This window comes from Rhinatrema bivittatum, chromosome 19 (assembly GCF_901001135.1).
Source record: "Rhinatrema bivittatum chromosome 19, aRhiBiv1.1, whole genome shotgun sequence".
Lineage (NCBI taxonomy): Eukaryota > Metazoa > Chordata > Amphibia > Gymnophiona > Rhinatrematidae > Rhinatrema > Rhinatrema bivittatum.
This window is the reverse complement of record NC_042633.1, coordinates 41,426,519-41,440,559: the sequence shown is the minus strand read 5'-3', so window position 1 is coordinate 41,440,559 and position 14,041 is coordinate 41,426,519. Positions and strand designations below refer to the sequence as shown.

Below are 14,041 nucleotides of genomic sequence, written 5' to 3'. Positions count from 1 at the left end.
GGCCTGTCTAGAAACCTCCTGTGTAGTCACTCGCTCCCTGACAGCTTTAATAGCCCTACTACACCACTCTCTGGCTTTCTTCCTCCTTGGAGACACAGGCCAGTGGAGAAAGGCCAGAGGCCGAGCGCAAACAAGCCTAAAGGACTTTCCCGGTTCTTGCGTGTTCAGCCCTGTTCCACTTTCTTTTTCCAAACCTTGGGTCCTTTCTCTCTTACCTTTTCTGGCAGCTGGGCCTCCACCTCCTTCTTTAGCCTTCGCAGAAGGAAGGGCCGCAGGACTTTGTGCAGGCGCCGGATGATCAAAATTGTTTCTTCCTCATTCAGGTCCACCTACGGCACAGAGCGAAATAAGCGAGGGCATAGTTGATCACATTATCTGACCATAAACGGCAGCCAGGTTACTGCGTAGCATTACAGAAACATTTTAGATCCCAGGTGCCACATTTCTTCCAAATTACAAAATGGGAGACAAAATACTCAAATCTTCTTGTACGCAGCAACTCTTATAAAGGTGCTGGCCTGCTTTCAAGTTTGAAATAAATCAGATGTATTACTGAAGTACAGGCAAGACTGCTATGGATCACTGCCAATGGCACTTTTTAGCCACTTACTATGCAGTTCTCAGTCACAGTCAATATAGCAACTGCCTCCAAACTAATTCTTTGGTGGCCACGTTTGTCATAGGAAAGCTACTTGCACTGTGCACTTTGGAAATATTATACAGTGCATACAACCTTAAAATATACTAAAAATGGCATTAACAATGACAAGAACCAAGGCTGCTCTTACTTATCACTATCGAGATCCAAACTTCACCTCCTATAAATTTAAAGCATATCCCTACCCATGCCTCCCCTCAGGGCATGAAGGGTGGGCAGAAAATGGGGATGGAAAATTACTCTACCACATGTGCCCATCTATAATACCTTTTCCCCTGTCATGGCAAATGGTGCATTGAACCACTGCTCAAAAGTGCTGCAACTCTTGAAGATGGTGGGCAGCAGGAAGTTAAGCAGTGCCCAGAGTTCTGGTAGCTTGTTCTGCAGTGGGGTCCCTGTCAGCAGCAAACGTCTGGGTGCCACATAGTGAGTGTTCAGGACCTGGGTAAGCTTACAGTGGTGATTCTTCATTCTGTGGCCTTCATCTACAATCATATACTTCCAACGGATCTGTGCAACAGTAAGACAGGAAAATGGACAAAAAAAAGAGAAAGGTCCCTCTTGATTCAATGTTCAAACATTCTTCTTTCCATCCATTTTTACCAGAAGAGAAATACACAGGGCATCTCCGATAGAAATGTGCTTTTCTAGGTGAAAAGCTAACAGACAACACCAGGAACACAGAAAGAGCCATGTTAACACACAGATGTGTCAAGGAACATTTTATAAGTCTTGACCTTGCAGTTTATAAGGACAGCTTATACACTTTCCTACCTCCTTAGAAGTCTCAGTCATGCAGGCATGCCCCACCTACTGAGTGGAATACTTCAAAAAAGGGGTATCCATAAGGAGAGGGGGATCTATCTAATGGCAGAATGCCAATGAGTAAGTGTTAGCAAACTGGGACCACTGGTGGATATCTGTGCATAGACCGAGATGAGAAGGGTGTGGAGAAGGAACAGAAATAAATAGGGAACAGTGGAGCACGTGTACTCTGCAAAATCCTGCATTGGATTTGCGGTCAACAGAACTGAAACGTTCTTAGGGGAAATGTGAGCCAGAGTTGGAGCCAAAACAAAAACAGAGTAGAGGTGGAGTTCTAGGAATGTGGGGGAGATCAGCACAACTGCAAGAGGAGGGAAAGAGATGGCAGAGTGGCAGCTAGAGATGAAAGGAGAGAAGTTGGCAGAGCAGTAGTGGAGGTGGGAGGAGAGGAGGAAGAAAGTTGCTAGAGCCAATGGTTATCTGCCTCTCACTTCTGTAAACACATGAGATGAGAATGAGCCTTCACGGGTGTCCATAAGCTCCAGCCTACCTTGGCAAGAATGTGCTTATCTTTAATAATATATTCATAAGTAGTGAGCAAAACATTAAACTTCCCACTTCTAAGCTGAGGTACAAAAGCTCTTCGTGCTGCAGGAGAGCCCTGGAAAAAATAAAAGCAAAAACAAAATATAGCATGATTAGAGTCCGCCTAACTACTAAACTAGGGCCTAATCCACCAGACTCAAGTCCCTAAGGCAAGCATGGTGCAGACAGCCATCCCATAATCCACTTAGCTAAAACAGCACAACACAGGCAGGCTGCAATACAGAAATAATTAGAACTAGTAACAGAAATACAATCTGTTCTGTCTGGCAGGCTGTGCAAGGGATCTAGTATTAAACTAGCAGCAGGTCTGTCTGGCAGGTTATGCAGGGGATCTTGAGGGCCAGATGTTCAGGCAACAGCCCACTAGTATGGGCGACTATTTAGATCAGTACAAACCTTTGTGGATAGACATGGGAAGGGAGGAGTGCTGGGTATAAACTGAGTTGGGGGGGGGGGGGGGGGATTTGTGTGTGTATCTGCCCAAGATGTTAAAGCACAAATCAGGAAAACAAACACTGATTTGCATAAGGAGCGAAATCCTACAAGTGGTACAGCTGGCATACATCCTTGCAGGGTGGACAGGAATAAATGGGTAGACTGGATGGGCTGGTTTGTTTTTTTTTACCATCATCTATTAGCTCATATGCACCTTATTATGGAAATAATGGATGTAGAGCAGAATTTGGATGCTTCCCCTTTCTACTCACTATGAAAAAAATAATATTCAAATTCTGGTGTCATTTCAACAGCAGCCATACAAACTCTCTCCATTACCAGGCTCTCTGTAAAACGCAAAACCCTAGAAAAACACTCAGCAAATATGTAACATACCCACTGTATGAATCCAGCACTAACAACCAGAACTCAAACAATTACAATCCAGCATACAAAAAAGAAAGCAATGCAAATATTGCAATGTGCCCTAGAACACCAAGACACCTCCTATTGGGAGGCGCAAATGGAAAATAGAACAAACTGGATTGCTCTAATGGCTCGCTAATAGAATACCTCACTGTAGTCACAAATGCAAAAAACAGGTAGACCCTCACCAAATACAGGATAAGCGATCCCCAGCGAGAAATAAAAAATGCAGAAAAAAACTAAACTGTGTGCAATGCAACATTGGAGAAATAGAACCAGAAATGCATTTCCTCCTGTGCTGTGCAAAATACAAAGAGATCAGAGAGGCACGGTTCCCAAAGCTGAGAGAGAAAATCCAAGACTTCCCACAAAAGAATGAACAAGAAAAACTCTGCACAACCCTGGGGCAAAGAGGAGAAACAGCTTCTCTACCAGCAAAATCTGTGGTATCCTGCTTCTAGGATATAACAAATGGCATACTTTAAAACATCTAAAACCCCTTTTAAACTATGATGACTTCCGTTCTGTGCTTCAAACTCTTCTCTCTTCTAATTTAGGCTACTGTATCGGCCCGATTATCTGGCCTGAGGGCGTTTTTCTGATTTTAGATTACAAGCAAGGAATTTTCTTTTAATTTATTATATTTTATTACTGTTTTATCTGTTCTTTTATATTTGATATTGTATTATATGAATTTTATGTACCTATTATGTAATATTTATTTTGCAAACTGTTGTGACTGACTTCGGAATGACAGTATATAAATACTACACATAAATAAATAATAAAATAAGAAATGAAACTTGATCCAGAACAGTATGGATCAGCACCAGAACTCGAGACATGTCCCCGATACTGCACTTTCTGTAGTCTGAACCTTTACTTGACTTATTACCATTTTGTAATTTTTTTCTTTTCCTACTCTTCTTTTAATCATTCTGTGTATGACTTTGGGACCACATGCAAAATTGTCATGCCAATAAATTTATTGGAATCTGATCTACAGGAAGTATAGAGTACTGGCAGTCTGGCAAAATCCTTGATCCCCCCTCACAGACACAGAGTATAGTGCTACCTTTTACTGTTTTAACACAGAACTCGGACAATGCTACTGACTTACCTTGTAGGAGACTTTCACCACAGAAGGGCCCCACTTGTCAAATTCGTAAACCCAATTTGAAAGGGTTCTGAAAATAGAGAGAAGGTGGTCAAATAGCAGCAGCCTGATGGCCACTCACAACAAAAGGATCCTCAGTTGCTGCTTTTCATGGAAGTGTCTTCCTTTCATTACATCTATATCCCAGATCCTCCACCTGCCCACCCCAAACATGCTATACCGAAGAAGGACCCCCTGAGTCTCCGCCCCCACATATACAATACCAAAGACAAGTCCCTGAGTGTCTCACACATACCATACAGAGGAAAGGACCCTGCATTCCCCCCCATCACATGCATACTATACCGAGGAAGGACCCTACACCCCCACCCCCCCCACGCATATTCTGCCTGTACTATAATGAGACAGGATCCTCGTGCCCACTCGCTCCATACACTTACGAGAGAGGTACTATAATGAGGAAGGGGCCATTGATACGCTTGTGCTCCATGAGGTATGTAATTAACGCAATGGTCTGGATAGTTTTCCCCAGCCCCATTTCGTCTGCTAGGATCCCATTCAGGTTATTATTATAGAGGGAGACCAGCCACTCCAGCCCTTTAATCTAAACCAGAAAGAAAGAAACACAGGTGTCAGGTATACAAGAAAAGGAAGCTGATCCCTGTCCATCTATTACACTCTGCAGAGTTACAGCGGCAGTGCAAAGCAAAGCAAAATCCTACTTTTACCTAACCCGGAAGAGCAGAGCAATTTAGAATTCTATTTCCATCCTTCCTCCTCAGTTCCAGTCCCAGGCTCTGCTTCTTGGGGTATGATCTCCTTGTGCCTCAGCTCTAGTCTCAGACTCTGTAACTAACCTCAGGACAAGTCATTTTATCTCCCTTGGTCTCTGTAACTGTCAGGTACTAGCTACATTTCCTATTGGCGGTTTTCAGACTGGAAGTGTTTTTGGTCCGTAGTTTCTCCTTTAGGGCTGGGATACTGGCACAGTGAGCCTTCATTCTGTAACTTGCCTGGAGCAAGCACCACACGTGCATGAGGAAGGAGAAGATTGGGATGGACAAACTACCCAAGGAGTGTTCTCCTATTTTCACAGACTGGGGTCAGTCTAGGTGGCAAAGGCCTGCTGGGTTTTTTTGGGACATCACAACCAGACTCCACCCGTTCCTGATCTCCTCACCTGGTACTGCTTGAGGTAACCATTCACCAATAACGTGGACTGTTTGTCCACCCTTTCGCTGACCGCATGTGCCACCGCATAATATGACTGCAGACCCCGGGCAGCAGCTTGGGAGACACCATACTCATCGTCCACATCTTGTTTGGCATGCCTGAAGGGAAAGAAGAACACCGTACAAAGCAATTAGGGACCCCCCAGAGCAAAGCCCCAAAACACGACCAGGCTGCTCAGCTGGGGAGCTGAACCCTCCGGTTTCTGAAGGCAAAACAAGACAACTAGCCTAGGCTCTGAGCTCCATTCAACTTAACACCTCAGGTTTAGAAGATGCTTAGTTCAAGGTCAGACGGGACTGAATGCATTAAGTAACATCTCACATTAATATAACGAACCAAGGGAATTATAGTGATAATAGGAATATAGTGAGACTCTAATATACCGGGCCAGCACAAGCCAATAGGCAAGCTAGGCAGTCACCTGGGGTGCCAGCCATTAGGGGGCGGCAAAGAGCAGCCATGTGCGGCTGCGAGTGGAGCCCATTCTGCTTGCGGCTGAGAGAAGCAGATACTCGGCGGGCTGCGAGTGGCGCCTCTGTTTGTGTGTATGAGTGAGAGGTATTGTATGTGTAGAAGAGAGCAATGGTGTTAGTGAGAGAGAGGGAGGGTGCGTGTGTGAATGAGACAAGGAACCTAAGCAGGGGCGGATTGGCCTATCGGGGGATTGGGCATCCCCCGGTGGGCCGGCCGCTCCAGTCACGTGGTCTGCCATGCGTGGCCGTGACAGAGCCGCACTCGGCAGACCATGTGATGTGTCCTGGGCCGGCCTGGGCGGCGAATACCCGGGCCAGTCGTCCTCGGGAATCCGCCGCTGAACCTAAGTGCTTGTAAGAGAGGAGGGGTCTGTCTGAGCAAATGAGATCGGTGCTGATGCCAGAGCCTGGACTGGGAGGGGGGCGCAAGGCAGAAGGTTCTCCCAGAGCGCCTCATACCCTTGCACCGGCCCTGCTCATATATTTCGTAAACATCCTTGGTGCCATAGCCAGTCTGAAGGGCAAAGCTCGAAACTGAGAATGCTCTCCGAGCACAGTGAATCGCAGAAATCTCTGATGCTCTACCATCTGCCGGAGACAGAGAAGTACTGTGGGACTGCAGGTGCCACTCTCGGATATGTAGCATCACCTCAAAGTTTTTCTTCTCTGCCTCCATCCGCTGGTAGGGATGCATAAACCCACGTCTGGACTTATCTGGGGTATGAACAGGAAAAAACATTATCCACTAACAATACTTGCACTTAATCTATGGAAAACACTTTCAACATTGCTGAATGAGGACCTTAATGGAGCAAGAAGTTCTACGCACATAGAAAAGTGGTCAGTCACACTGGGTAAAATAAATAACATTAACTGAATTACAGTTTGTGAAAGAGTTCCTTTGGTACTGAACGTGAGTGTTAGGATGTTGCCAAGTAGTTCCTGAAGGCAGGATTGCATATACATCTCATGCATTACATGGATAATGTAACGCCTCGTGAAAAAAAGTTTAAACATTATTTTAATCATTCTGTGTATTACTCTGGGCCCACATGTAAAATCATCATACCAATAACATTATTTAAACAATCTTTTTTGTTAGGTCTCTGCTTTTTTTCACAAAGCTATCCTCTGTCTACAGTAAACATGGCGTTTTGCGGAGCTCTATATTCAGATAGAGATGCATTCCTGCAGGATCGATGAAAGCCATATGTCACTCGACTTGTTTGTGTTCTACCTCATTCAGATAAATCTTCATTAGTAGCCCAGAGTACTTGAGCTTCGTCAGATTTTTTTTTCTGAACATCCACTTATTTCATACAAAAGGGGTCAGAATATTAGAGACCAAGTTAATAAGGCAATGTTGCCACTGACATCGTCCAGACCCTCTGTGATTGGTCATTATCTGTGTAACAAATGCGATATATATGCAATCGTGCTTTCAGGAACTACTTGGCAACATCCTAACACCAAAGTTCAGTACCAAAGGAACTCGTTCACAAACTGTAATTCAGTTATTTATTTTACCCAGTGTGACTGACCACTTTTCTATGTGCGTAGAACGTCTCACCCCACTAAGGTCCAGATCCGGCAACCCTGCAATCTGCTGAATACATGAAGAGAGGATGCTCCCATAGTTTGAACTGTCAACACATGTGAAGATTTACGCTGGTCCGTCACAGAGTGGGTACAAACTCCACAGCGAGGTGGCGATATAGCTTCGCTGTTACACTTTAAGGAACATGATTGGATTGACTGGTTCTCACTGATTTAGTTCTCCTTTCATCTCTTTGGTCAGTTTATTGTTTTCATGAGTTCTGATTGGTCCATTTAGCATTCAAAACTTGAAAGTCTGATAATGTAGGTGAACACCATTTTGTTGAAGATGAATGTGAGTTGCACAGCAATGTTGAGAGCGTTTTCCATGGACTAAATGCAAGTATTGTTAGCGGATACATTTATTCCCAATTTAGATATGATCTGGTAGTCACTCGTAATGTGTTTATTTCCTTTAGAAACACTCAATTTTCTATCTTAATATTTCCACCCCTGAAGAAGAAACAAAACAAACTGTGTGTTGGCCATTGGAATTCAGCTTTCTTCAATTTACAGAAGAGTCTTTCATTATTTCTCTTGGTGCCATAAGCTCTGTTCTTTGGGAAGTTTTTAAATGCATTAACTTAAAAAAAAATGCTTGAAAAATTAAATTTATTATGGTATATAAGGTGTTATGAAACCAATGATTAAAATGCATGAGCATGGTATAACATTGGTGTTCCACTCTAGATTTAAATCTAAATCTGGGAAGTATATACTGCTCTTATATATAAGAGCAGTATATATATTATAATCCTTGTACTAACACTATAATTCGCTTGGTTCACTATATTAACGTGTTACGATCTCATCATTAGGAAATTGTTTGGTTAGCTTTGTTAAGTAACAGGTCAGTATTAACATTCCATCTCTTCTTACGTGAAACCATAACCAATAAGTACTGTGTTTGGAGTATGATCCTCTTCCACCCCCTCCTGCTGGTGAAGGAGAAAGGTGCTAAAAGTCCTGTGCCTGGGGGTGTGGTTCGTAAAGCCTGTGCTGCCCAGAACAGCCCTGGTGTACGGTGCATGGTGTCAGACAAAGATACAGAGTATCATACAAACAAAGGATACGTCAACGAGCTGGCTGTAATATAAGATACTTACTCAATGATGTGCCTGGCGTATATGTCCGACACTTCATCACTGTCTGGGTCAGGGATTTTTTTCTTCTCTTCCACGGGCAGACTAGATGATGAGGCTGGGGGCTGCTCTTCCTCCTCCTCCTGTCCAGAAAAAAAAATCACTGCATCAGTCTAATGTCAGCAGCCACTATTAGGTTCGGCCTGGGTGTCCTAATTTGGCTGTCCCGCTAAAGCTGTCTGTGTCCTCTCTCTCTCTGCTCCTCAGCCTCTCTTTAGATGACCTGCTAGACCAAACTGGCCATGCACATATGGGAACAAACTGTAATGGCCCAATTTATCTTCAGCTTGAATGGGATTTGAAGTCATGCACAAGAATCTCCGAGATCCTTGCCCCAAAAAGCATCCAAGTGGCTGATAAAATAGCAGAAAAGATGGAAGTTTTACTTTGCCTATGAAGATACTCACCTCCTCCTCCTCCTCGGTGCCACTCTCCTCACTGTCCGATCTCGGTGCCACCTCGTACCTGACCAAAGAGAAAAGGCCTGGATTGATTCTGTCTTGTTCCTGTGATGAGCCCTGCGCGCTCATAACTTCGTGAGGAGCCACAGTGGCTTAGAATGTCGGGGGGGGGCTTACCCTGGATTCATCTCCAGCCAGGTCTCCAGCTGGCCAGCCTTAGGAGCATCTGCACCAGTTAGGATCTTCCCACTATCCACGTGAATCACTTTCACGGGGAGGTCACTCATCTGGCTGGTTTCATCCAGGGGCTGAGAAAACACAATCGATTCACACATCCAGCAAGACAAAAGGCTGTACTCTCTGACACCTGCCAATATGACCCAGCAAACACTGCCCTTTCTTTCCAGGAATCTGCACCCCCTCAATTACACCGAGCACCTGCTACAGAAATGCAAAAAACTTATTGAAACAAAGAACTCCTGATGTGTGTTCTCTGCTGAGGGCCACATGATGCTGAGGTTTGATGAGTGGAGCGTAGTTAGAACTTCATCTGATGCAGCATTCAGTGAGAGCTGGTGAACACCCCATCTAATACTCACTTCCCCATCTGGTCCCAGAGCCGGGGGCTGTCCTTCCGCATTCTCCTGCTTCTAAATTAAAAGGAAAGTAAAACCAATCAGTCCAAAAACCTTTTGCCCTATGCATTAATGACAGCAAGCAGTCATCAGCAAAATTAAAAAACAGTATATCCATGAGAAAGGAGGACATTCAAAAACCTCTCTTAGGCCAATCAACAAAATGTCTTCTGTTTCCTGTCAAAAATGTGTGTGTCAATGTTGGGAATGCTCCAGGTGGGAACCGAGTGAGAGCCCTGCTTACACAGGTATTGGGTCCCTTTCAGTAGCCAGATTGCTGAATGAGAGCCCCTGCTTACATCAGTATGGGGTTCCTATGGACAGGGAGCTCGCTGGATGAGAGGAGCCAGTTTTTATTCTCTGCCTCCGTCTGCTGGTAGGGATGCAAAACTCACTTGTCTGGCTCCATGGAAGAACCGGTAACACTGACATACCTTCTTTTTCTTTTTTTTCTTCTTTTCCTTCAGCACCTGTGCTGCCTTGTGCTGCCGCACCAGTTCTGTCAAGTTAGCCACGTACTCGTCCGTCTGCTGGAGAAGATACGCCAAGCGCTTGTCCTTCTTCTGATCGATCAATTTCCGATAACCTTCTTCATCTTCAGCCTGGCCAGACAAGGCAGGGCGTTAACCAAATGAGGAGCATGGACCACACACCCACACACACAGTGGCTTGGGGCTTCCTCCCTGTCACATTCACCAGTCAAACTAATTCTTGGGGAATCCATCTGCAAAACATTTTAAAAATCTGAAACCCGGGTTTAAATCTATAGCTGATGCCTGTAACGGGTGCAGGATTTCATTTTCAGCCTATTTTCACTGCTGATCAGGTTGGAAGGCAGTCGTCTATTGGAGCCTATGCCATTAACGCATGCCAAGAAAGCAAATAAGGGTATCCGTTAAAGCAGAAAGAAATGAAGAGTAAGTTTCAACAGTGTGCCTATGTTTTATAAACTGTGTGCGTATGATTCCGTGCATAGATTATACACCTATTTTATAAAAATGCATATATATTGTGTGTGTTACATATTGCAATATATGCATGTAATAACCCTCAGTTTATGCACGGAGGCAGATATTTCCTAAAGTTGACTGTTGTATGCACCTACCCGGGAATGTTTTTGTGCTCACCCTGAGTGAGGGAGAGAGGAATAATGTGTTATCAACTTTCTCTCTTCCATCACCCCCCTCCCTGGCTAATCCACACACTCTCTCTCTCTCAACCCCCACCATTTTTCTTCCCACCAGCATTCTTCCCCTTCCTCCCTTCCTGATCCCAGCACTCTTTGCTCCACCCCCCCTGTACAGCTCACTGACCTGTGCACTCTCTACCCTCAACTGAGTCCCAAGTCCTGGAATCACAGCTGCAGACTGTGTGTCTGTTGCAGTCCCTCTCCAGTTTCTCCCCACAGGCTGCCTGCGGTGTCTACTCCAGTAAGAGACTGGCCTGGTGGCTCAGTGGAGGGACCACAGCCCAGTGGCAGTGCCATGCGGGAGATCAGGGATTGATTCCCGATTTCAGTATCTGCTCCTTACGTGGCTGGTGTTTTTCCACCATTGCTAATGATCAGACTCCGGTACTTCAGTCTGTGGCCCACAGGTAAGCACTGCCACTGTGCTGAATTTGGGGGGGCGGCATGAAAAGGATAAACTTCCCCCCACTCCCCAAGGACACCTGCGGATGAATGTGCTTAGCACCAAAGCCCCAGAAAAGGCAGGTTTTGACCAAGAGAAACTGCTGGGCCAGAAAAGGTTATTGCCCCCAGCAAGCCAGCCCTTGTGTACTATAGGAAGCACTAGTGTTGGTTACTCTGAGGGGGGACAGATTCAGTTACACCTCCTGCCCTTGGGCAGCTATGCCTCAGTTACCCCTCCACCTACCCGTTCCCCACCGGCACAGCCAACCCCTCACCATCAGCCTGCGCATCCTCTCCTTCTCAATTCGTTCATTCTCCTTCTTCTGTTCCCGCTCAGTGTTGGCATGGTACGTTGCCACTGCTTTGGTGAGCTTCTGGATTTTGCCTGTCACTGATCTGTGGTATTCCTTGAAATCCTTGGCATGCTGAAGGATGCTGTTGAGGTATTCCTGCCATGGGAAAAAGTTAAACACAGTAAAAGATGGAAGTCAGGATCCGCCCGTTATACAAACTTAGCATGACTGTTAGCATCACCTAACCACCGGCAAGCTACAGTCGCACCACAGCCACTGCCAGATTTCCGACTGATGGTGAAATCTGTGGCTTACTTATTTTTAAGAGCTGGTGCAATACCGAGAAGGAAGAAAGGTCATGCTGGGCAGGCTGAGGTAAGCAATTCCTGGACAAAGTACCCTCCCCTACCAACCCCCATGTGTTGGCAAACTCAGGATAACAGGGCTCACCTGGTGTTTCTGCCGGCGTTTGCGCTCCTGCTCAATCTTCTGCTGTTTCTCCAGTTTCTCTGTGATGCGGGCCTCCCGCAGAGACTGCCGCTTGCTGCGTTTGTATGCCTTGGCATTCAGTGCCGTCTCCAGCGCCGTGTCCCTCCTCATGCACACCACCACTTCCTGCCGTAGCTTTAAAAAAAAAAAAAAAAGCCCACGGTTAACAGGACTGCAAGCTTTTAGCAGGGTTCGGGGGGAGCAGCGATACAAAAGTATGACCAGCAGCTAAAGAAAACCATCTCTGTGCTGATTTTCATGGCAGTCCTGGTGAGGAGTAAGCTTTGAAACGTTCTGAAAGCTGCAGTGAGTGGAGGCCACTGAAGTATGCCCATGATGAAAAGTGAAGAGGGAGGCGACCAAAGCAAAGGGCACACACACCATTCAGTCCAAGAAAAGCCAAACCCATAAATAAGATGCGGCTGGACACGAAAACAGAAAGGAGCTCTAGCAGTAAGAGCCACGAAAGAGACCGCTTAATATTTAGAAAACTCTGGTGGATTTGGGTTGTGTTTCTACTTTGAAATGTTTGTGGGATTTGATCTTTTCTGGGACCGGATGGTTCTCCTCCCTAGGTGCAGGAGGAGTAGGGGGACAAGCTGAGCTAGGCCTAGCCTAGTTTAGCCCACTACATGCAGGGAGATGCAGTCCCGCAATAGGGAAATCGGGTTGTGTCTCCCTGGACGCGGAGCCTACTCCTTGCGCTGATCCAACCCAGCACAGCCCACCTGTCTCTGGAAGTTGAGGAGTCTCAGGGCCTTCAGTTCAATGGTAGCTTTGGTTCTCAGGTCACCAGCCAACGATCCAGGGAGGTTTTCCAGCTCCTGGATCCTATGGGCGATACGAGCCTGCAACCTACAGGAAATGAAAGCGACCCTCATATCCAGAAATTTAAACCAATCTAAGCAATATATAGTAAAATAAAAAACATCTCTCTGAGAAAAGGTATTGTACGTCACTTTCTTCCCACTCACAGTGTTCGTTTGTACACGTCTGAGGCATCTTGGGTGGCATTTACAGCACATGGCGCAGTGAAGGCCCCAGAGCTGAGAGTGCAGGGTTGTGGGGATGTGTGCGCGTCTGCCCTTCATCCAACTCAGAGATACCTTTACCTGTATTCTCTCTCCTGGAGGATCTCCACCGGGTCTAGGCCCCGCGGCTTCTGGATAGGTGTGATCCGGTTCTGTTTCTGATGCAGCTGCACCATGGGTGGGGGCTGGGCTGGTTGCCCCGGAGACTGAGTCTGGGGGGGCATGACAGGCGAGGCTGCGGGAGGCACCGCAGGTGGGGCGGGGGACGGGCGGCCGGTGGGCTGAGGGGCAATGAGTTTCTGAGGGGCACTCGTGGGGGCTGCAGCATTCACTATTGGTCCTGTGAAACATTGGAGGAAAGGCAAAGTGAAAACAAAGAGTTCTTCTATTCAGCTAAGAAAGTTTAACACTGCTGGTACCTCAACACATACTTCAATCTCTTTCCTGTTTTTCTACAGTTCCTGTAGTTGGGCAGTGCTCTATTCCTTGCTGGCGAACGTTCCTGCGCAGCGAGGCCTCACCTGCCCGACTCGAGTCTTTCAGTGACGTTGTACGCCGAGGTGTGATATTACATTCTCTCTAACTGAAAGATCAGGCCCAAGAAATGGGCTGAAAGCCACATTTTACTGAAATCCCATTAACCCAACTCAGAACTGGCTCTGCCCTTTGAGTCACTGCAGAGGGGCCAAATGCTTGCCTTTCTGACTACAAATTGTTGATTATACCTTCCAATAAAGAATAAAAATGAAAAGTAGAATCAGAGTTGTTCTTTTAAACAAAGGACAGAGCCAGGCCGGCATCCCTTTGGGGCATGATCATCTTATGTCCATCGCCAGAGCAGGAGGATTAAACCTCTTGCTTAAAAAAAAATGTTCAAATAATAAACAAACATCTCCTAGACCACACTCGGAAAGAAGATCAGCCCACTCGAACCACAAGCCCAGCATTGACTTCCTCACTTCTATCTGCGGCTTACTGAAGCAGGATTTCAGCCCGTTCAGGACTTCAAAGTGGCTTATGTCCACCACAACTTCTTTTCGTTACAACCACAGGAGGCAAGCCTTTACCAGGTATTCTGCAACACGTACCATGCCAAATCAAGTCCTGC

The 14,041-nt window shown here is 46.0% G+C and overlaps 1 protein-coding gene across 3 annotated transcripts in view; it reads right to left on the bottom strand.

Annotated features, from left to right (window-relative positions):
- The window catches only part of SMARCA4 (SWI/SNF related, matrix associated, actin dependent regulator of chromatin, subfamily a, member 4), a 42,983-nt gene that overhangs the window by 14,888 nt on the left and 14,054 nt on the right, over positions 1–14,041 (bottom strand). The window contains exons 6-20 of one of the 3 annotated variants that reach the window (XM_029585058.1): positions 13,015–13,273; positions 12,631–12,757; positions 11,864–12,037; positions 11,396–11,569; positions 9,922–10,089; positions 9,452–9,502; positions 9,030–9,160; positions 8,859–8,916; positions 8,416–8,534; positions 5,188–5,338; positions 4,448–4,611; positions 4,011–4,077; positions 1,974–2,084; positions 926–1,168; positions 216–329 (exon numbers count right to left, since the gene is read on the bottom strand). In XM_029585058.1, the coding sequence (XP_029440918.1) occupies positions 216–329; positions 926–1,168; positions 1,974–2,084; positions 4,011–4,077; positions 4,448–4,611; positions 5,188–5,338; positions 8,416–8,534; positions 8,859–8,916; positions 9,030–9,160; positions 9,452–9,502; positions 9,922–10,089; positions 11,396–11,569; positions 11,864–12,037; positions 12,631–12,757; positions 13,015–13,273 (2,111 nt within the window). The remainder of the gene's footprint in view (positions 1–215; positions 330–925; positions 1,169–1,973; positions 2,085–4,010; positions 4,078–4,447; positions 4,612–5,187; positions 5,339–8,415; positions 8,535–8,858; positions 8,917–9,029; positions 9,161–9,451; positions 9,503–9,921; positions 10,090–11,395; positions 11,570–11,863; positions 12,038–12,630; positions 12,758–13,014; positions 13,274–14,041) is intronic. The other 2 variants (XM_029585059.1, XM_029585060.1) reach the window with 2 other exon arrangements.